This window comes from Hirsutella rhossiliensis, assembly GCF_020360975.1.
Source record: "Hirsutella rhossiliensis strain HR02 chromosome Unknown scaffold00004, whole genome shotgun sequence".
Taxonomy (NCBI): domain Eukaryota; kingdom Fungi; phylum Ascomycota; class Sordariomycetes; order Hypocreales; family Ophiocordycipitaceae; genus Hirsutella; species Hirsutella rhossiliensis.
In genome coordinates this window covers 5,575,518-5,596,681 of record NW_025408670.1, presented here as the reverse complement: position 1 = coordinate 5,596,681, position 21,164 = coordinate 5,575,518, and the positions used below count along the sequence as shown (strand labels likewise).

Here is a 21,164-nt window from a genome sequence, read left to right as displayed (position 1 = left end):
CCTTAATAGGGATATCTTTTTAGACCCTTATAGCTATAGTAGTAGAATTCGACCTCGAGCTTAATTAAATAGATATAGTTAACGCCTTTATTAACTACCTACTTAAGGAAGAAGAGGTTATCTATATACGCCTTCTACTAAGCTACTAATAGCTAGGAAAGGTTCTATAGCTTAGGAAAGCTCTATATAGACTATAAAGATTACCCCTTCTTTAGTAATAGTATTTAATAGGTTCCCTCGAAGCCCTAGGCTTTAAGAAAGTCCCTTAGGAACCGTGTATAATATAGAAGGGTAAAACCACGGTCTTCTTCTACGTCGACGATATTATCTAGGCCTACCTAAGAAAGGAAGAGGCTATTACTAGGGAGGCTATACGAGGCCTATAATAAAGGTATAAGATAACTAGGCTAGGGGAGCTAAAGTAGTTCCTAGGGATATAAATCCTTTAAAATAAGTCCTAATAGACTATCTAGCTTACCTAGGACGCTTATATTAATAAGGTTACTTATAAATTCCTCCTTAATTCCCTCGAAAAGAAGCTTCCCTCTACGCCTATATTAGATAAAGAGCTTTTGCCTAATCTATCCTTTTAAGCTAGGGAGTAAGAGAAACACTAATATTAATTAAAGGTAAGCTCCTTACTTTTTTTAGCTATTTCTACTAGACCGGATATCTCTTTTACGGTCTCTTAGCTAGCTAGGCATAACTAAAATCCTAGCCCTAGGTATTAAGAAGTAGTAGACCGAGCTATCCTTTATCTCTATTTAATAAGATTATATAGTCTACGCCTAGGAGGGTAGGGAAGGAAACTAGCTACTAAAATCTTCCTTATTTAAGCGATTCGTCCTTTATAGATAATTTATTAAATAGAAAGAGCTTATAAGGGTATATTATATCCCTTGTTAAAGGAACTATTACTTAAAGAGCTTTAAAGTAAGCTACTATTATAACTTTAAGTATAAAGGTAGAGCTACTAACTCTTTTAGAAGTATTAAAAGAAGCGATTTTCCTTAGCCGGCTACTAATATCTTTATAACTATAAATTCTATCCCTATTAGCTATAAAATATAATAATATATAAACTATACGAATTCTTATAGAAAACGTAAAGCTATTAACCTAGCTATAGTATATTAATATCTACTAGTATTAGTTATACTAAGAGGTCTAAAGGGGACTTATTTCCGTTTATTAGGTTTTAATAGTATCGATAAAAGCTAATAGTCTTATAAAGCCCCTACTAAAGTAGAAGCTAGCTATCTTTTTATAGTAAATTAAGCTAGAAGACGTTCGAGAAAAGCTATCCTTAGAGGCCCGCCTTAAGAGTCTACGAGAGGGGCTAATAGCCCGTATAAGAAGGTAACGTCTATAGCCGAAGAAGAAGGAAGAGGTTTTCCCTTTAAAGGGCCCCCTATTTAATTAGGTTTTTCCCTTCTAAGAAGGCCCCCTTTCTTATAGGACTTTCCCCTCTTTAGGCCCCTATTCCTTAAGTAGGTCTAAAAGAGCCTAGGGACCTAAAAGGGCCCTTACTTTCCTCGAGTAAAGGGAGAAGTATAGAGCTAAGAACCTCCTTTATATACTTACTAGCCCGAAGCCGTATTAGCTATGCCCTTAAGGGGCAGGCTATAGCTAAGGGGGTATATCGCGAAGCATAGCTTAATTTTATAGTTCTTAAAGATATCCCTTAGTAAGAGGGACTAAGGAAGCTAAAAACACTTAGTATAAAAAAAGGAAGAAGGAGCTAAAAAGAGGTATAAAAAGGAGGGTAGGAGTATAAAGGGAAGTATAAGTAGCGAGAGATAAGACGGATATACTAGTAACGGATAAAAAGGAAGGGAAAACCTAATAAAAAGCTTAGTAGTTAAAAGGATATTAGTAGCTTCTTTAAGTAGGATCTTCTTTATTAATTAAGATACTAGATAGGTATAAAAAGGGGCGTTAGATAGAGGAAAGAAGGATAATTAAGGTAATATAATAATTACTCCCTTACTTTAATTGCTACCCCTATAAGAATTAAATAGCTTAGCCCTACCTATCTATCCCCTTACTTTTAATTTTACCTTTATATATTTTATATATACTTCTTATATCTCTCTTTATAAGAAAGGTATAGTACTACTTTTATTCTTAGTTCCTTTAAAGGTAAAAGTAGTATTAATACGTTGCTTCTTATTAATAGTAGTATCTTAATATCGTTAAGCGACTTATATAAGCTTTTCTTATTAATAAGTATAAATAGGTATTAAATAAAAGTTAATTTAGTCTTAAAGTTATAGCTCTAGCTTAGTAAAAAATATAAGAGCACGCGCCTTTTTAATAAGCGTTCGAAATACCTTTTTAAGGAGATAAGGTATAAGCTAAACTTTAAGAGGAACTAGCCTTCTTATTAGCGAGCCTCCTTTAATTATATCGCTAATAGTATCTCCTTATTTATAGTATTCTTAATTAAGATAAGTATTTATTCTTTAAAGTATACTTAATTTATACTATATTTAGTTTAGTTAATTAGCGTTTATTCTTTAAGGTATTAGCGCTATCTTACTTTATAATCGCTATATATATAATCTACTATATAAAGGATCTTTATTTTATTATAACGAAAACGTTTTAGCACTACCTTTATAGTATCCTTTAAATCGTAAGTCTAGTCTAGATATTTTTATATATTAGTAGGTTAAGATAATTAAGCGATGTTTTTAATCTTAACCTTACTACTACGACTACCGTCCGATTTAAGGGAGTAAGACTATCGATGCTTTCCTAAATAAATAGTAATAGTACTAGCGCGTTTAGTAATTTCCGCTTTTAATTATATAACGCGGTCTTATAAGTATTTCGTTTCCTCTAGCTCCTTAATACGCGCTTATAGAGCTATAAGCTTTTTATTATAAGTTAATAGTCTTACGCTTATAAGTAGCGATATCTTTAATATAGTTAGAATATTATAATTAATAAGGGTCTATTTTAAGGATATATCTTTTAGTTCTTTATCTCTTAAGTAGATACTTAAGATATATAACGAAGAGGCCTTAACTAGTTAATTATTATATCGCGCTATAGGAGCGTTACGTAGTCTTCTTTAAGTAGCTATCTTTATTAAGTAACTAAAAAAAGAAGCTTTAGAAATTATAAGGGAATATATATTATAGTATAATTAGTTAGATAGTAGATATAGCTAGAGGTACTACGCTATATATATTATATTTTCCTTGTTATAAGACTAAAGCTTATAAGAAGAGGAATTTCTCCTTTTTAGTTAAGGTAGCGAGTAGTTTATAACTTATAAGTAAGGTAAGCACGATTCCCTATTAATACCCTACTAATACCTTAGTATAATATACCTAAGTACTTTATTAGCCTATACTTCTTAGTAGCGCTCTTATAGCCTATAAGTAAATATAACTTTATATCTTTATATATAGTCTTAACTAAGCTATTAACCCTTTAGCTAAAGTTACGATAGCGGCTAATATAGTAATAAGCTTACTACTCTCGCTATAGTATATATTCCTTAGAAATATATCTTATAATATAGCCTTAGTATTATCTATACTTATAATTAAGCGCCTACTAAGCTAACTAAAAGCCTACCTTAGTTAAGGTATAGATAACGGCCTTTTAAGTAGTAAATATCCCTTTATAGCTATAGTCTTTAAGTTATATAAGTTATATACTTAAGATCTTATCTTTAGCTTCTTTTTATATAGCGACTTTACTAAGGAAGATATTAATAAGATCGTTAGCGCTATTAACGCTATTAGCTTTAGTATTATTACTATTATTATTATTATTAATACCGCTAAGCTCCTTTTAATATAACTTAATTTTTACGTTAATATTAGCGTTAATATAATAAATATAAAGTTATTATTATAATAAAGGGAAAACGTATAAGAGTATATTTTTAAGGGCTTTTTCCTTATTTATAATAGCTATAAAAGGCGCTAGGATCTTAACTTTAAGTCGAAGCTTATTAAGGCGTTTATAAAGCTACTAAAACCCTTTCTCTTTCTTTATATTAATAAGGCTAAAAGCAAAGTTAGCTATAGACTATTAATTAGTAACTTTATAAGCTTAAAGGAGATATATCTTAAACTAGTTTATTTTATATATATTATTAAGTCCTAAGACTTTTAGAAAGCGCTTTTATATCTACTTATACTAAGGGTATATCTAAGAGATAGCCTCGACCTTTTACTTATCGTTATCGTCGCTAAATTTAACTATATACTTAAGGCTACCGCGTTAAAGGTAATCGATAAAGGCCTAGGTTATAGTCTTACTACTAAGGGCCGCAGTATAAATCTTCTAGCGGTCGTTATATATATCTCGCTAGCGGAAAAAGCTCTCTTTAATAGAGTCCTTAATAATTAAGGCTATCTCGCAAGCTAAGAGGGCACAATACTTAGAAAGGCTTCTCTTAAGCTCTTACTATACTTAGGTTCGGCGGCGATAGACGTTATAAGCTAAAGGGTCGATTAATTGCTTATAGTTATATTAACTATTATTAACGTAAAAAGTCTACTTTTAGTAGGATCTCTTTATTATAAATATAATAATCTTAATAAGGTAGTTAAGCTTTTATAAGGAAGCTTTATAAAGGCCGTTACTTAATAAAGCTCGCTAGAGGCTATAATTATAAATAAATATAATATATATAGGTAAGACCTACCCGTTAATCTTACGCTTATATAAGCTAGAGCTCTTAATAATAGCGGCGCTATAACTACGATAGAAGCTCTAGAGGAAGTTATAGAGCTCGTTAAAGGAGTTAAAGGTTAGCGAGGGCGGTAGAGGAGGAATTAGTAGCCTAACGAGCTCTTTAGTAGGCTCTTTAGCAGGCTCGTTAAGGATAAATCGTAGGTCTATCACGAATAGCTTTACTTTACGATATAGGTAGGAAGGGCAGATTTCTCCCTTAGCGGGGCTTTACGCTACGCTTAGCGCGGCTCCCTCCTTTACTACGTTAGTGCAGCTAAATTAGGTAGCGGGGCCTAAGCGGGCAGGGTATACGTAGAAAAAGTAGATTGTCTATATAAATAAAGACTTTTATCTATATAAATAGTAATACTTTAACTAGATTACTAACGGTTATAGAGACGAGTTATAAGGGAACGGGTTAGGCGAGGAAACTTAAGGTATTACTCCTAGACCCTCCCTTCTACTACTACCTAGTAGGGGCAGTAATACTACTTAACGCTAGCTTACTCTAGCTATAGTAAAGACGATTTTCCTTATTATAAAGGGGTTATAGCCCTTATAGCTTAGTACTACTAAGTAGCTAGAAGCTAGGGTATTACTAATCGCCTAAGACGAGGACTTACTATACTATTATAAAGCTAGAATCGGCCGTAGGTACGTAACGGGAACCTAGGCACCTATAATAGGCGAAAGGGCCTAGGAGCGATACCCCGCGGTTTTTATGCCTAACCTTCTCCCCCGAACTTCTCTTATACGACAGCTAGTAATTTAATATATTAAAAGGCTCGTACTATACTATATATATATACCGGGGTTCATGCAGAAAGACTAGCATCTATTATAGTAGTGGCTATAGTTCGATGTAGGCAAACATCCGCTAATATATAGGGAGAGGATATAACGGGGCTACGATCTGCAGCTGCAATGCCGTCTAGGATAACTCACACCCACCCGGGACAGTCAGAAGCACCCACTTGCAGCAACGCACATCCACCTTGCGGTCACCACCTCGCATTGAGAACCAACTATAGTATTAGGAGCAACACGGAACTATAGGTGACTATATACATGTACCTAAAAGTAGAGCTGCTAAAATGCATCTCGAAGCGGACGCCGTCTAGCAATGTAGATTCTGGCTGCTGGTCACTTTATTACCAACGACTCCGAGACCCCGCGTCGCCCAGCTTCCCTTCCTTCCTCCTCCTCTCTCCTGTTGTACTTCATAGTACCTCGATACCATTATATCTACATTGCCTCCCCCACTCTTCCCCTCTGCGTACACCGATACTACCATCAGGTCTCGATCCGGCAGCCGCAGGAGTGGCGCCGTCAAATCCGCTGAATGCGTTGCTACCTGCTCTGCCTAAAGGTCACATCGCATCTAGAGCATGCTCTAGATCGGCCAACCTGTCTCGTGCGTCGTTGGCGGTAACATTTTCACCTCGTCGCTGTGGCTTACCTATTGGGCTCGTAACAACCTTGGTGTCATGATCTTCCTCGGCGAACTCTGGCGCATCGCTCCATGTCTGGCCGTGACTGGCCGGCTCGTCACTCTGCCCTCGCTCAGTTCTGCCAACATATATATGCACCCCATGACGTCGTGTCAGGTGTTTAATCACCTTCGCGTCGCGTATGGCAGTGGGTCGTTGCGGCATGTAGGATTAGATAGGTACTGGTGCCATAGCCCCAAGAATGCGAGTTCAATGGTCAGAAAATATGAGCACTTTCAGAAGCTCATGATTATTGCAGTATTGGCTATCGAGTTGAATGCCTATCCAAGCCTCTCTGGTACGCAGGCAAAGCCCACCCTGTTATCCACTTTGATTCAAGCACCTCTTTTATATCCGGTCGCTCACTTGGCCTCCATGCAAGCATCCACTTCAGGAGCTCAAGCAGCGCATCCCGCTCGCCTTGAGCGATGGTTTCTATTTTTCTGGACTGTCGTGGGTTTTGCACCCACTGCTCGAACCGTCGATTCCACGACCAGATATCAGACGCATTACTCAGAGGCCGGCCTGCTTCGTCGTACCACTTGGGCCGCTTCTGCCATTTTCCCCACCACTCGGATGGCATGGGACCTTGCAGTTCTACCTGCTGCGCTACAATCTCGTCCTGTGGAGCGAGGAACCCGTCGATGAGGGACCTATGGGCGAGAAGCTCGAAAATAACACAGCCTAGACTCCAAATATCAGAGGAAAAGGTGAGAGGCGTTGTCGGTTCAAAGAATGCCTCGGGTGGACGGAGTACGAGGGGTGTATATGACTCGAATCGAGACCTGTCGCTTGGGCGAAAAGCAACTCCAAAGTCGCTCAGCGTTAAATTGGCCTCGCCTGGGGTGACATCGTTGCTTGGTAAGCCCAACCATACTGGAAGTACCGCGTGAGAAGGAACTCCGGGGTTAGTTGCTGCTGCCCCGGTGTCGAGACAAACCACCGGCTCTTGCTCTGGCTTTCCATAACGTTCGTACAGCTGCTCTATGGAAAACGCATTGAGGGATGAGGGCAGCTGTAAAAGAATATTGCCGAGATGAAGATCTTGAGCAAATAAGGTCAGCTGAGTTGCTGTCGTGTGAGGTAAAGGGATGCTCACCTCCATGGGCATACCCTGTAGCATGGACGAGGGACACGGCAATGGCTAGCTGCCCAGCAAGAGATCTGGCAACGTCAAGCTGAAACAAGGAGCTACCGGATGCCTCCTTCGCGTCTCGCAAGCTACATCGTGCCGGAAGGGTCACGAGGCATGTATGAGTGCCATTGGGCCCGCGAACTTGGAATCGATCAAGAACCACGGGAAGTAGTGACGACTTGTCTTGCCCGGTGCTGCAGCTGCTTGTGCTCTGTGTGATCTGAGAGAGAATATCAACCTCATTGCGATCTGCCTTTGCTGTGCTGAGTTTGATGGCGACATATTTTGCCGTCTTCTCGTCGACAGCGAGCCAGGCAGTGGAGAATGCGCCGTGCCCGAGCTTGTACACTATGCCATAGCGTTTGTCAAGTCGATGGTTGATGTGAACTAGATGATAGCCGCCCTTTCGATAGTCGCTGAGATGCTCTACCCCATGGATATACTCGTACTCGACCGGTGGTGCTGACATGGTTGTGTAATGCGACAGGACGAAGGTGGATTCTTTGCGCGGTTTACGGGTCGAGTTCAACGGGGAAATGCCAATGATTGTCGCGCGCGACGAGAAATTCCGACGCGATAATCGAAAACTCATTTGCAATGGATTCAAGTCTGTTCTTTCGTTGAATGGGACCTGGGTTTAAAATGTTGAGGCTCGTGCCAGGTGCATGTATTTGATGATTGAAGTAGGTAGGGTGTGTTGTGGAGAGAGTCCTGATGAACCACCCGTGGCCATTTTTGCGTGGCGCAGAAGGAAGGGCGGCATGGGTTACCTGCCAGGTCACGTGAGGCCTTTAGTTGAGATTTCTGCGGGCCCAAAAGGGGCACATTCCTAGCCGGAAGGGGGCATCACAAACATCGCTCTTACACCCACGCAACCGTGCCTATAGCTCCAATTTGGCCTCTTCTGTGTGCCCACTAATATCGTTGCCACCCTCCTCATTCGGACGAGCCGCAGAACCGCTGTTCTGACACGTGGGTACGAACGACCAGGCGCTAAAGTAAGACATGGCTAATCGTTTCGATTGGGTGCGAGGTGTCCCGACCCACATGGGCACCGTTCTTGTGTATATAACTGGGACCTTCGTCCCCTTCTTGACTTGGGCAGTGGTCAAGGCCAATAGGCTCTCTATAACCGTCATATGCATGGCATCTCTCATTTCCTTTTGACAACCACCTGGTATTGCGTAAGAGGTCATATCGGGTATTTAATAAGTAAGAGAGTTCCGTATCTTCAATATCCTTACTTGTTGAAGAAAAGATTGTTTTCATCATGTCGTCCATCAACATTGTCAAGTACTATTTCCAAGCTACCCAAGTCCCCAGAAGCGAAGTTCGGATGAGGCAACTCATTGCATTGGCGTATCAGACTGCACGCGACAAACAGCTCTACCCAAAGGCTGTAATTGTTCGGTATGCTCCCATGCCGAAATGAAGGACTGGGACAGTTCCTGGTCCAAAGCTCGTCCCACAGTGACTGACTGACAACAGGAGCGAAGTTCACGCAACAACGACCATCAACGGGAGACATCAGAAAGATCCCAAGGGCGACCACGTCACATTCAGCTACAAGACGCAGGATCACTTGGGTCGCGAGACTCATGTCGCCTTTCATGGCTATGTCAAGGACCCCGGTACGTTGGAGTTCAAGGAGGCGACCCATGCAGCTGAGAAGGCCGACTCAACCGTAAAGGGGAATAAGAAGCCGGCTTGGCCACAAGACGAAGACCTCTGGGAGGCGCCAGATGTAGGTTATGGACATATGCCTTGAAGTCACTGTGCTTTCTAAGGTATCTTTTCTTAAATACACATCTACCCACCCAGACCGTGCAGTGTTGCGAATAATATAAACAATACGTATATTGGCAATATGAGATCCTCGAAGTAATATTATATTGTCATGCGGCACATATTGTATGGCAATTGATATGCACGCCGAACCACTTTACTACGGACGCCGTCTTACGGACGCCGTGTGGCTGACCGTCCAAATCGGGCAAGTGTCTATTAGTCTCCAGCCACACCAATTTTGAGTCCATCCTTCTCCGGCACTGTGAGCCGCCCTCTATTTCTTTCCTACGTGGGAGGCGATCTGAAGAGCACGACGGAGGCTAAATCGAATTGGATTGGTTCAAGTTCGCTTCTAAACAGAACGCCGATATTTTGTCACAAACGCTCATTCTTCTCCCGTGTATACTATGGCTGCACATGGATGCAATCCTTGCGGTTCTCTTTATCACCTAAACCCGACGGAGCCGGATTCGCTGGAGCGGCAGGCTGTTTACGGGAGCTTCGCCGTCTGCGCTTCAGCCGAGCCTCCTGCTCCTCCTCATTCGATATAGTCTCCCATTCTGACCGCTGCCTCCGTAGGCTAGGTCGCCTCCTGCAGCCGGATTGTCTCACGCCGGTTTGCTTGCCCGACCCAAGTGCAGCTGACTTGCGCGCGGGCATACACCGGGTGATCGTCTTTAACGTCGTCGCTAATGTATCCTTGGAAGATCGGGATGGCGTACTCGTCGGGCCGTCGAAGCTTTTAGATCCAGCCGTCATAGTCGGAATCCTGCCTATCGAGAGAAATGTGAGACTCATCTTTAGCCTGGCCTTTCCAACGCACTAAGTAAATCATCGATATATAGTCATATAGATATAAGTCTCGTAGAACATGGCCGCGGTAGGCGTACGCGTCTAGGTATAAAAGGGTTCGCCCTCCTTGCCTTAGAGGGATTGTCTCCGGGGGCCGTTCTGCGTCCGTCAGCTCGCCGGCCCAGTGGCGGAGATGTGACCATAGCCGAAAGATTGTCCAGTAGAGGGCCGTTAAGTTTAGGAAGGACCAATGCGGCACGTTGGTAAAGTCGGTGTCGTATCCAAGGAGGTAGTAATAGACCTCTATAGCCGAGAGTTGTCGCTCGGAGAAGATCCGATTTGCCGTTCTTATTAGGAACTGACGGCTCTCGTTTAAAACTATCTGCTGCCTGTCGTCGGGCTGGGCGGGACCTGGCGTGCGACGCCTCGGACGACCGGCTTTACGAAGTTGGCGGGCAACCTCGGCGGCGAGAGCAATGCGTTTCTATATCGGCGTATCTAGTTTAGTAGCGTAGTTCGTGATATAGTATACTATAGCTAGACCCTTAGTTTTGGTTAAGATTATCGAGACGTCGTGATTATAGCGAAGGCCGACCGCTAATAACTTATTATAGCGATTAACGAGTAGATAGTTGCGCCGGATCTAAAGTAAGCCGTCCTCTATAAACCCCGTCTCGTCGACGATTTTCTAGGGTGCTTTAAAGCGGCAGGCCGTTCGTCTCTATAGACCTATACCCTATTCGACGATCCCCTTAGGAGAATACTTAAGGCAGGTGTATATATAGGAGTATACTTAGCAATAGTACGCGATAAAGTTAGATTCGTCTTTAAAGGCTATAGTAAGAGCCGAGGTGCTAGTTATAACCTCCTCTATAGGATAAATAGGCTTCCTCTCTTATCGCATAGCTTTCCCGGTATCTTTATTTAGATATTCGTAAAAGACGGAGTCTATATATCGGATCACTCGGGCACGGTATACTTCTTCCGCGGGGTTAGCTATATTATCTATTAGGTTCGGTAATCGTATATTGCCGTCTAGGTAAAGGAGTCCGTGTAAATAGAGGCTGCCTTATTCGTTCGTTTCTACTATTATATAGTAGTAGCTAACCTTCCCGAAGATAGACTCCTAGCCTATATTTATATACTTATTAAAGAATAATAATATTTCTAGATAAAAGAAAACGGCTAAGCTAGCTAGATCTATAGTACTAAAAGCGATTCTATTATATTTTCTATAAAGATCTACTAAAGCTCCTTAGTAGACTTATAATTATAGAGCCTATAAATAGTAAGTTTTATCTTAACTAGATTATTAATATTATAAGGATTAATAGTAATTTATAATATAGGTATACTAGCGCGGATATCTAGAGCTTATATCTTCCTTTATATAAGAAAATAGGACTTATTTAAGAGCGGCTATATATAACTAAAAATTAATAGCTCGCGAAGTAAGACTAATATATTAGGGTCTAATATAGTCCTTATCTCCTATATCTCTACCTTAGCCCTCTTTAGTTAGTCCTTAGTTAGGTTTATATATACCTATTTAAGTCTATAAAAGGAGTTTTTAGCAATATAGACTATATTAATATAGCGGTTAAAGGAGCGAAGAAGGGTATTAAATACTAGGAAATAAAAGATAGGGTATACGGTAATTCGGCTGCTATACTATTATAATATATATCTAGCCTAGTAACTAAGCGAATAATTTAGATAATAGTTAGTAGAGTCGCTTTATAGGTTAGGACTTAAGCTATACTTTAATTTTAAGCTGCCCCTTCCTTAAAGGAAAAGCTTTAAAAATGTTTAGAGAAAGAAGTCCTTATATAAGCTATCTATAAAATCTATACTATACTCTACTTAAATAAATAGCTGATCTCTTATAGTTTATACTTATATAACGTATAGTATAAGGCTACTATATAGATCCGGATTAGTATTAACGATATTACTTAAAAATAATAGTTTATTACTATCTATAAAAGCAGCTGGTCTATTAAGAGGAAATATACTAAACGTTAATATCTTATATATAGGGTTAACTTCCTAGCTAATAGTAGCTAAATCGCGGATAATAGTTATAGGCTTACTAAGCGAAGGTCGAGCTTATTTAGTAGATTAAGTTTAAGGATAGTCTATATTATAAGATTTAGCTACGAAAGTAAGATTAATAAAGTCTATAAGTTTATTAATACTTCTAACGCTATTTTTCTCTAGGCCTTAATTAGTATCTAAGACTATATAGTCTATTTATATCTTCTTAGTAGATAATAGTTCCTCTCTTTATATACGGTCTATAATAACGGTCGGAATACTAAAGCCGTCGGTATACTACTAGCTATCTATCTCCGCTTAGTTAATTATAATATCTTAGTAAAAAGGGTTATTCCTTTATAGCTATACTAAGGTAGCTACTACTTAAGATTTACGTACCTAAAGTAGGTGTTTAACGTCTATAGAGCTAGGCTTACCTAAGCCGCTCTAAGAGACGTAGATATTCTTAATAGCCTATAGTAAGAGATAAAGAAGAACTATAGCTATAAGGTCGTTTACTTTATTTAGGAAGATAGTAATATATCCTTTTATATACTTATAGTAGCTAATTCCTAAATAGGTTTTATTATTAACCGTAAACTTAGTAATATAGCTAAAAGGTATATATAGGGCAATAAGTTCCTCTTTAATAAGAGAGAGGTTATTAAGCTCTCTAAGGTACTAATACTTATAACTAATAGCTATATTATTAACCGAGCAAGCTTTAAGCAGCTGTCTACTATTAAAGCTAGCGCGATACTTATTATATATATTAACCCTAGCGCCCTTATATAGCGGAAGGCACGCCTTATACCCTTAGACGGTCCTAGTAGTCTATAGTAGGGAGGGCGATTAATAACCCCTCTACTATATAGTAGTAAGTTTACGAGGCGGCGTCTTTTAGTAGTAGAAAACGTAGTAAGAGATCGGTAACGTCCCCTTATCTATAAACGCTTAGTAGAATAACTTAAGAGCTCCTACCTAAAGGGCAGGTAGAACTTCTATTACGGGACACCCTACGGTCGATAATCTAGGTACCTATAACGACATCGGCCTCCCCTAGGGAAGTTACCCCTAACTCTATAAGGCTCCCCGCGGAAGAAGGAACCCGGAAGCCACTAGGCAAACTCCGGGAAATTACCTAGAAATCCTAGAAACGATAACCGAGCGGATTATATAGATATTTTATAGAGATTTCCCCTAGGGATATATTATATAGGGAATATACTACGATTTCCCGAGTAATAATAGTTTATTAAGGATTATACCGATATTTCCCTAAGAAGTTACTACGAGAATATAGCGGGGAAATTATAGAGAAATACCTATGCCTACCCGAGGAAAATACTAAGAAATGCCGCTAATACGCCGTACTACCGTCGCACGATTATAAGGTTAAGATATTACTCGGTTAAAGCCCCGAGTAAGGTCCTACGCTCGCTATAGTATATATAGAAGATAGAGAACCCGCTAGATCTTAGGCGGGTAGAGAAGAATATAGATAGTTATTACTACTCTTACTTTAACTCGTAAGACCGGTAGCTAGTCCGTATTTAACGCGCGTAATAACGTACGGTAGCTAGTCTATATAATACGTTTAATTACGTATAGTAGCTAGTCCGTTTAATTACCTATTAGACCCGCACCGGATCTAGGTAGACGGTAAGGTTAACGTACTAGCCCCGTACCAAGGGACTAGTATATAATAACTTCTTTATACTAGGACCTTATAGACGATACTTACTCCTTAGAGCGGAAATAAGTATTATAGAGTCTTATTATAGTTAAACAGTTTCTTATATTAGCCGGGGTCTTTATAGGTAGCTATTCTAGCTATAAATAGCTTTAAATATACCCTTTTTATATAGCTAGACTACTATTAGCGCGAGCAGCCTATCGATAGTATAGTCCGCCCTATATTCGACCCTAAGCCTAAACGAGGCTATAAGTTTACCCCCTTTTACGTTCCCGAGCGCGAGCTATAGCCCCGATAGCTACTACTAACGCTATTATTACTTTTCTAGTAATTCCTACCTAAATCCCTAGTTAAGGGCTAGGTCGGGTATATAAATAATAGTCTAAGGCTAGGCCTAGAGAGTTTAAAGTAGTAGTATTTTTAAGAGAATACCTAGATAGAGATATCTCTTAAAGAGGTCTTTTTCTAAGTTACTACTTTAATTTATATAGGTTTATATAAGGAAATAAGAGTCCGAAACTATTAAAGGACCTTTATAGCTAACTTAATAGTCCTTATATACTTAATCCTTTAATATATATTATTTAACCGCTTTTTTCTTTTCTAATAGTATATATAGATTAGCGACTTAAATAGTATCTTATATAGGCTCCTTATACTCTTTATATATACTAATAAGTAGGCAGAATATATATAGTAGGTATCTCTTACCCTCTATTAACTAAGTACTTATTTAGCTATAGATAAGTATATCGTTAGCTATATAAGTAAGTTAAAGTAGATAGTTATAGTTAAGAATAAGCCTATACCTATAAGCTTTAAAGTATAGGTTATAGCCTAAGTAAACTATTTTATTTAGTAGCTTTAGTATTAACCTTTTAATACCCTTAGCTTAGCTACTAGGAAGAAGAGGAAGAGAGGTATAGTAGAAGGTAGTATTTCTCTTAACTTAACTTAGAGCGTTATTATTACCTTACTTAAGTAACTACTAGAATAAATATACTATATCTTCTTTAATAACCTTTTTTCCTCGCTAAACCTCCTTAACGCTCTTTATTAGCTAGGGATTAAGGCTATAAGTATAGCCTAAATTAACTATAGCTTCTATAAGCCCTTTATAAAGGTAAAAAAGGCTAATATAAAGGGGGACTATTAGCCTTAAAGTATACTAAAGACTACGCTAACCCTTAACGGTTAAGTATAAGTACTAAAAGATAGGCTCTCTAGTAATTCCCTTACTAATTTGTCTTCTTCTTCTAGGTTAACTAATTCGCTTAGAAGGATAACGCCCTTATACTATTCCTCTTAATAGTCTATTCCGGCGAGTAATTTAAAGAGCGAATTCGGCGCCGGCCGATAATAATATAGCCCCGAGCACGCCTAATATAGCAAAAATTTAGTGCCGAGCCTATATTACGTCTTCCTATACCGTCTATCTCTATAGACTATCATAATTAAATAGGCGGTGTTAATATTAGTGACTAACTAAGAGCAGGGGGGGGGATTAGACCACCGTATTTATAGGGGAAATTAGCGGGCACTTACGTAGACCTTCCTACTTAAGACTGCTCTTGTTAACAGCTACCTTCTTTAGCTCTGGGGGCAGCCAAGCTGGTCACGAATAACCTCGCAGCGCGAGTGGCGGCAACGCATTGTAAGAGATCTTTGCGAGGCTTATGGAAAAGACGGCAGCTCTAGACAACGGTTTCGAGCTAGGGACATATTTACCCCTATTACGCAGCACAAACATGTCAACCGCGGCAAAAGCGTATCCTGCCTTACTTTAGGCAGCCAAGATCACAAAGTCAGCGCAAGCCGTTGGGCACAGCTAGCAGCAACAAGAAGCCGCCTACGAAGACTCGTAGGGGATGTGACCAGTGTGATGTAGCTATTTATACCCGGCCTAATTGCTGGGACTTCTACCATAGCCTAATTTGCTAGTTAAATTATGTACCCCTAATTATCTAGTGTCCTTATTGGCTAGTATCCCTGTCCGTGACCCCCTTGCTCCCTTCGGGCACTCAAAGGGATACCCGCCCGGATTGTTAGGACTTCTATTATAGCCTAATTTGCTAGTAAACTAAAGTATCCTTAATAGCGCGGTGTCCCTATTGGCTAATATCCCTGCTCGTGACTTAGGTGCGGTCCCTCCGCACTCAAAGGGATGACTATATATAACTATGCAAGGGAAGCCGAAGGAGTAAGGGCGAGGAGGCCCCGACTCTCACGACGATGGAACTTGGCAGCCTGATCACCTGTTTCCACAACGGTAGTGGCAAGCGAACCGACATTGTGTTTGCAGGGGACTTCCATTAATACGACCTGCTATAGGGAGGCACTTGCGTCACGTCGAGGGCACAGGTGGTGAGGGTCAGCCCTGAGCCAACCATCGACCTCATGAACGAACATGGCCTTTGCAGCCTGCTTCCCCGCGGCACGAAGACTTGGCACGTGTCAAATAAGGAAAGCACGATTGATCCTGAGGGCGCGACGCTCGGCCACCGCGAAGGATGCCTGTTCGACTTTCAGAGCGGGGGATCTCGTCGATTGGCATAGTTGCTGCGATAGGCCTTTGTCACGCGCCAGCTAAAGGCAGACCGCCGAGACATTTCGCAGGGAAGCCGTCAGAAAACAGAGGATGCCATTATGTTAAAAGGACACCGTCTCTCAAGTGTTGAACGGGCTCTTTGGAGATCAACTGCTGAATTATCAGTGTTGCTAATAATATGACAATAAAGTAGTATACTGCAGTATATACAATACAATACGCGATTTCTCATATTGTACCAATACAATATGCTCGCCGTCATATTGTGACGATACAATATGGCGCCTTCCATACTGGCAATATATGGCTTGTATTGTTTGTATTGGTTGGTGGTCATTCGCCTTTCCGTTCCCAATTCGCGCCAATATGATGACGCGTCAAAATACACGCGTAAATATAAGCATGTTCTATGTATTGTTTTTCGTCTGGCGGACCTCCAGGACGTAAAATCTTCCTATTGGCGCACGGAAACGCGTAAATGTATGTATAAATCCAGACCTACAGGGTAGCGGCTCGCCGTCCAAACACTGTTTTCCTCCTCAACCCCGCTTTCCCACCCCAGGACTTACAAGCAATCTCGATGCCTCAACAACGCCTGCCTTTTGTTCAAACATCGCCGCGACGGGATTCGTCAATATCAGACGAATACTCGGAGATTTCCAGCCCACGGTTGCATGATCCAGATGAGACCCAAACCACTGAATGCCAATCGTCGCAACCTCGCACGGCCTCCATAAACCCTTCGGCCAAGCCAAGAACATCATGGGTCTTTTCTCATATGCCAGACGAGGACATAGAGACGAAATACTACAATCAGCGGACCGGAAAAGAAGAATGGCGCTGCAAACACTGTGACAAAACGTATTGCTGTTCCGGTGGAACTGCGGCCCCAGCCAAGCACCTTACGGATCCTCCTCCTGACGGTCACGGCCTCCCAAAAGGCGCGCCACGAACAGCCAAAGTCACGAATATACGAACTATTCTCGAGATAGCTCGTGTTATGGCCAAAGAACATCCCCGAAAACGCCGTCGGCTCAACGATCAATCCGGAGACTCGATCGACCCAGACCAGCTCGAAGCTTTATACGTAAGGTTTATTACGTCCTGTTCTCTCCCATTTAGGCTTGTGGAATGCCCAGAATTCCGAGCATTCTTAGCCTACCTCAACGCCGATATCGATACTTGGCTTCCAGATACACACGAGACCATCAAGAAATGGATTATGCGGCAGTACGAAGGTCAGAAGGAGAAGGTCAAGCAGCGCATCCAGTCAGCAAAGTCAAAAATTCATATCAGCTGCGACCTATGGACTTCCCCAACTCTTTGGCCATCTTAGGCGTAGTTGCTCATTACGTTGCAGAAGACAGTCAGTTGGAACACCATGTCTTGGCTTTGAAAGACATCGACAGTGAGCACGACGGATATCACCTGGCAAGGGCAATTTGGAAGTGGTTGCTGACTGGGGTTTGCTTCAACCTTGGATATTTTGTGATGGACAATGCAGGCAATAACGATACAATGATGAGATCTCTTCCCTTGGTAAGTACGGCGCACTGTTTTTTCTGACTGGCCCTAACATCTACAGGCCTTCTACGTCGATATGACATTCGATACGATCCCAAATCTCACCGACTCGCTGCCAAGGTCACATTATCAACCTTGCCGCCAAAGCTTCCTCTCGTTACCGATAATGAGAATTTCAAAGACGACGAACGTGATGGGCATAATGTGACACTAAAAGAGATCGAGGCGTTGCGGAAAAGGGTCCCTTGGCAAGCTCCACAACTTCGTGGTTTTCGTCCAAAGTAGTGTTCAGCGTCGCCAAAAGTTTCTGGCCATCAGCCATAATCGCAAGCTTGCGCGAGATAATGACACGAGGTGGAGTTCGTGGTACACCATGCTACGAGCGGCCTTGCATCTTAGAGGCGCAGTCGAGGGATATTCAACAAATGGGTGGAAGGAGATTGTGCCGGAGACGAGCTCTCCCGAGGAGTGGGTCATCCTCGAGAAGATCAAGTCTTTCTGGAGAAGCTTAAAATGACGACAAAGGCCCTTGAGTCATCGTTTGCAACTCTTGACAATGTTCTCTTGGCTATGGACTTCGTATTGGCGCAATTTGAAGCAGGAAAAGAGGCACATATCGACGATCCGATTATGGCACCAATGTATAACTCGGGCTGGGCGAAGATGGATAAGTACTATTGTCTTACTGACGAATCGCCTGCCTACGTCGCTGCGATTGTGCTTCACCCTTCGCATAAATGGCACTACATACACGAAAACTGGAAGAAGGAGGGCTGACTCGTCAAAGAAGCTGATGGAGACACTGTGGGATGATTATAAACCTGTGGAGCCGCCTTCTATCTGAGGTTCCGTTGACGACCACGAACGAGTTCTTGAATTGGAGAAACAAGCACCTACAACCAGCACTTATCACAGACGAGTACGAGCGATATTGTAAGTCTGAACGGGTTTATGGGTTCACAAGCGCCCTCGCATGGTGGCTGGAGGAAACACAGCAAAAGAACTACCCATACCTGAGCAAAATGGCGGTGGATATACTGTCAATTCCGCAATGTCTGCTGAGCCCGAAAGACTCTTCTCTGGGGCAAAATAACCATCACAGACCGTCGAAATCGACTTGGGAGTGATGTAATTCAGGCATTGGAGTGCTTGAAGTCATGGTTTGGGATACAGGATTTTCAGGGTGACGATATTTCAGCAACGACGGTTGAATAATGAGGGTCACGTGGGATATACGGGATATATTGTTTTACTGGCAATATATTGGGTCACTGGCAATACAATACAATATGGACCAATGCCATATTGCGCAATACAATACGCACCTCTTGACAGTACAATAATATTGCGAGGGGTCCATATTGCCAATATACGTATTGTTTATATTATTAGCAACACTGTGAATTATTGGCCCCCGTACTTCACTCTCTGTTTCGTCGTGTTTGCGAGCTCCTTACAGTCGCCGGAGTAGCCAAGCCAACCATCGTATAATATCGCATGGCATAAAGAGTAATGCGGCGCGAGTGATCTCACCACCAAGTTCCGAAAAGTAGACCAAAAGCCCAAACGACAGACATTGTGTTGACTAGCTCCAGTCCTAGGCCTCGAATGGCTGACTTCGGTAATTTGGATTCGTCCTTCGGATAGGCAATCCCGATCGCATCTCGTTCAAGAAGATGCTCGCGATCCTGCATTGTCGGAGGGAAGACAGCGTACCAGGCTGGTCGCAAAAATGCTGCAGTGTAAGCTGGCCACATTGCAGCAACCCAGAATATCCTTGGAAGCAGATAGAGAAAGCAGCCATGCAGATCGCCTGGATGAAGGGCGCAGGCCCTTGTGATGTTCAAGAAAACCCCAAAAATAAAAGTCAAGGCGACAATTAAGTGAAAAGCGCCCCCATCTTTTATCAGAATTGATTTCAACCGTGTATACAGTGGTGATCTTAGCGCCTCTTTTCTTTCGTGTAGTTCGTCGGGCAAGCTTCCAGTCGATGGAAATCTTGCAGAGAAGGCAGTCGGACGGCCGCCCAACCATATTGGGAGCACAAACGTCCTCCAGTGATCAAGCGCAAAATCTGCCGTTCGCCTGGCTTAGCTGAGCCGGCCGGAGGCCTTATAGGTTTCACTTACACGTATTCATGAAATAAAGGCAGAATACTTCTCGGCAACTCGCTGCATACCCATTGACATATGCTACCAGGCATTGACGGACGAAGCCAAAGGTGTGACCTAGAGCAGCCACTCTGACAAGAGACGTGAGTTGGTGTTTGCCGGTGAAAACAACCATAGGCCAGCCGACAACCAGCATAAGCATGGTCTTTAGCACTTCCAGCATCTTTAAGGTAGCCGAGGCGTTCTGGAAGAGATACCAGAAACTGTATGCTCTTTGCCAGCCGTCGAGATGCCGCGAGAGATCTCCAAAGAGACACAACTTCATTATAAGACCTGCTTGTACGCCACCAGTACTCTAGATAGGGTGTGTGTTTAAAGTTAGACCCAACGTTTTGGCATAACTGATTCATTGCTAACCACTCACCCATCGTGTTCGTTGCCGGATGTGGGCGTGATACGTGTCCGGGACCAATCCCCACTGCAGCGTCTCCTGTATATATGCTGATCTCCAACCTGAAAACTAGTTAGAATGTCGTGCTGTGGACTTTGTCTTTGTGGCTCACCTCTACCGAGCAGGAGTTTGCCACAGAGAAGGTCCTCAGTGAGGGATTTCGCCGGGAATCCTCCTATTTCCGCCAGCGCAGTTCGCCGCATCACCCATCCAGACCCTGTGCACCAGGCGATCCCTGCCGAGTCCTTGACAAGTTCTTCAAACCTGTGAAAGGCAAAAAGAGACTGCGAAATAGGATCGTCCATCGGGACATTGTAGAAGCATGGTGGCGGACAAGTGAATGCCATTCGAGAATCCGAGAGCAGGTGCGGTAATTGTGCTCTAAGCCATCTCCTCTCCGGAATCATATCAGCGTCTAGTCCTGCTATGAACGGCGCATGTCCTCCTGGCATCGTAGCAGTGTACTCGAGCACATGGTTGAGGTTCCCTGCCTTGTGGCTATTTTCCGGGAATGTTGCTCGTGCAGTGTAAAACAGATGCTTATTGGGGTATCGATCTTGTAGTTGTCGAACACCCATCTCAACGCATTGTTGCGCTCCATCGTCTGAGACAATGACTCGCAGCCGGTCATCTGGGTAGTCGGTGTTGAGCGCTGCCTTGACTGTGTCCAATATCACAGATAGTTCTTCTTTGCAGCACACTATCGCCACATCAACTGATGGTACATCTTCGCCCTGTAACAACAGGCGAGGTCTCCATGCGCCTTTAGAGATGGCTAAAGCATCCAAGACCTTTTTCAAATAGTCCGGGACTACAAGTTTAGCATTCTTCGCCGTTGCTTTGTAGGGGGAAGAGAAACATACCGTTAGATATTGCCTCTAATACAAGGTA

At 42.1% G+C, this 21,164-nt stretch overlaps 3 protein-coding genes across 3 annotated transcripts; 1 reads left to right on the top strand and 2 right to left on the bottom strand.

The window, feature by feature from the left end:
* Positions 1-7,099: 7,099 nt before the first annotated feature.
* HRG_04931 (uncharacterized protein) lies at positions 7,100-7,795 on the bottom strand (the record flags this gene model as incomplete). Its single annotated transcript, XM_044863402.1, has 4 exons — positions 7,100-7,109; positions 7,169-7,235; positions 7,291-7,369; positions 7,436-7,795. The coding sequence occupies 4 exons, from the start codon at positions 7,793-7,795 to the stop codon at positions 7,100-7,102; spliced, it is 516 nt and encodes a 171-aa protein (XP_044722016.1).
* An 801-nt stretch (positions 7,796-8,596) lies between these two features.
* HRG_04930 (uncharacterized protein) lies at positions 8,597-9,094 on the top strand (the record flags this gene model as incomplete). Its single annotated transcript, XM_044863401.1, has 2 exons — positions 8,597-8,736; positions 8,815-9,094. 2 exons carry the CDS (start codon positions 8,597-8,599, stop codon positions 9,092-9,094), a joined length of 420 nt encoding a protein of 139 aa, XP_044722015.1.
* Positions 9,095-19,308: 10,214 nt separating this feature from the next.
* On the bottom strand, positions 19,309-20,620 carry HRG_04929 (glycosyl transferase family group 2 domain-containing protein; the record flags this gene model as incomplete). The annotated part of the gene is made up of 5 exons (XM_044863400.1): positions 19,309-19,399; positions 19,743-19,785; positions 19,841-20,177; positions 20,247-20,335; positions 20,386-20,620. 5 exons carry the CDS (start codon positions 20,618-20,620, stop codon positions 19,309-19,311), a joined length of 795 nt encoding a protein of 264 aa, XP_044722014.1.
* Between the last annotated feature and the right edge of the window lie 544 nt (positions 20,621-21,164).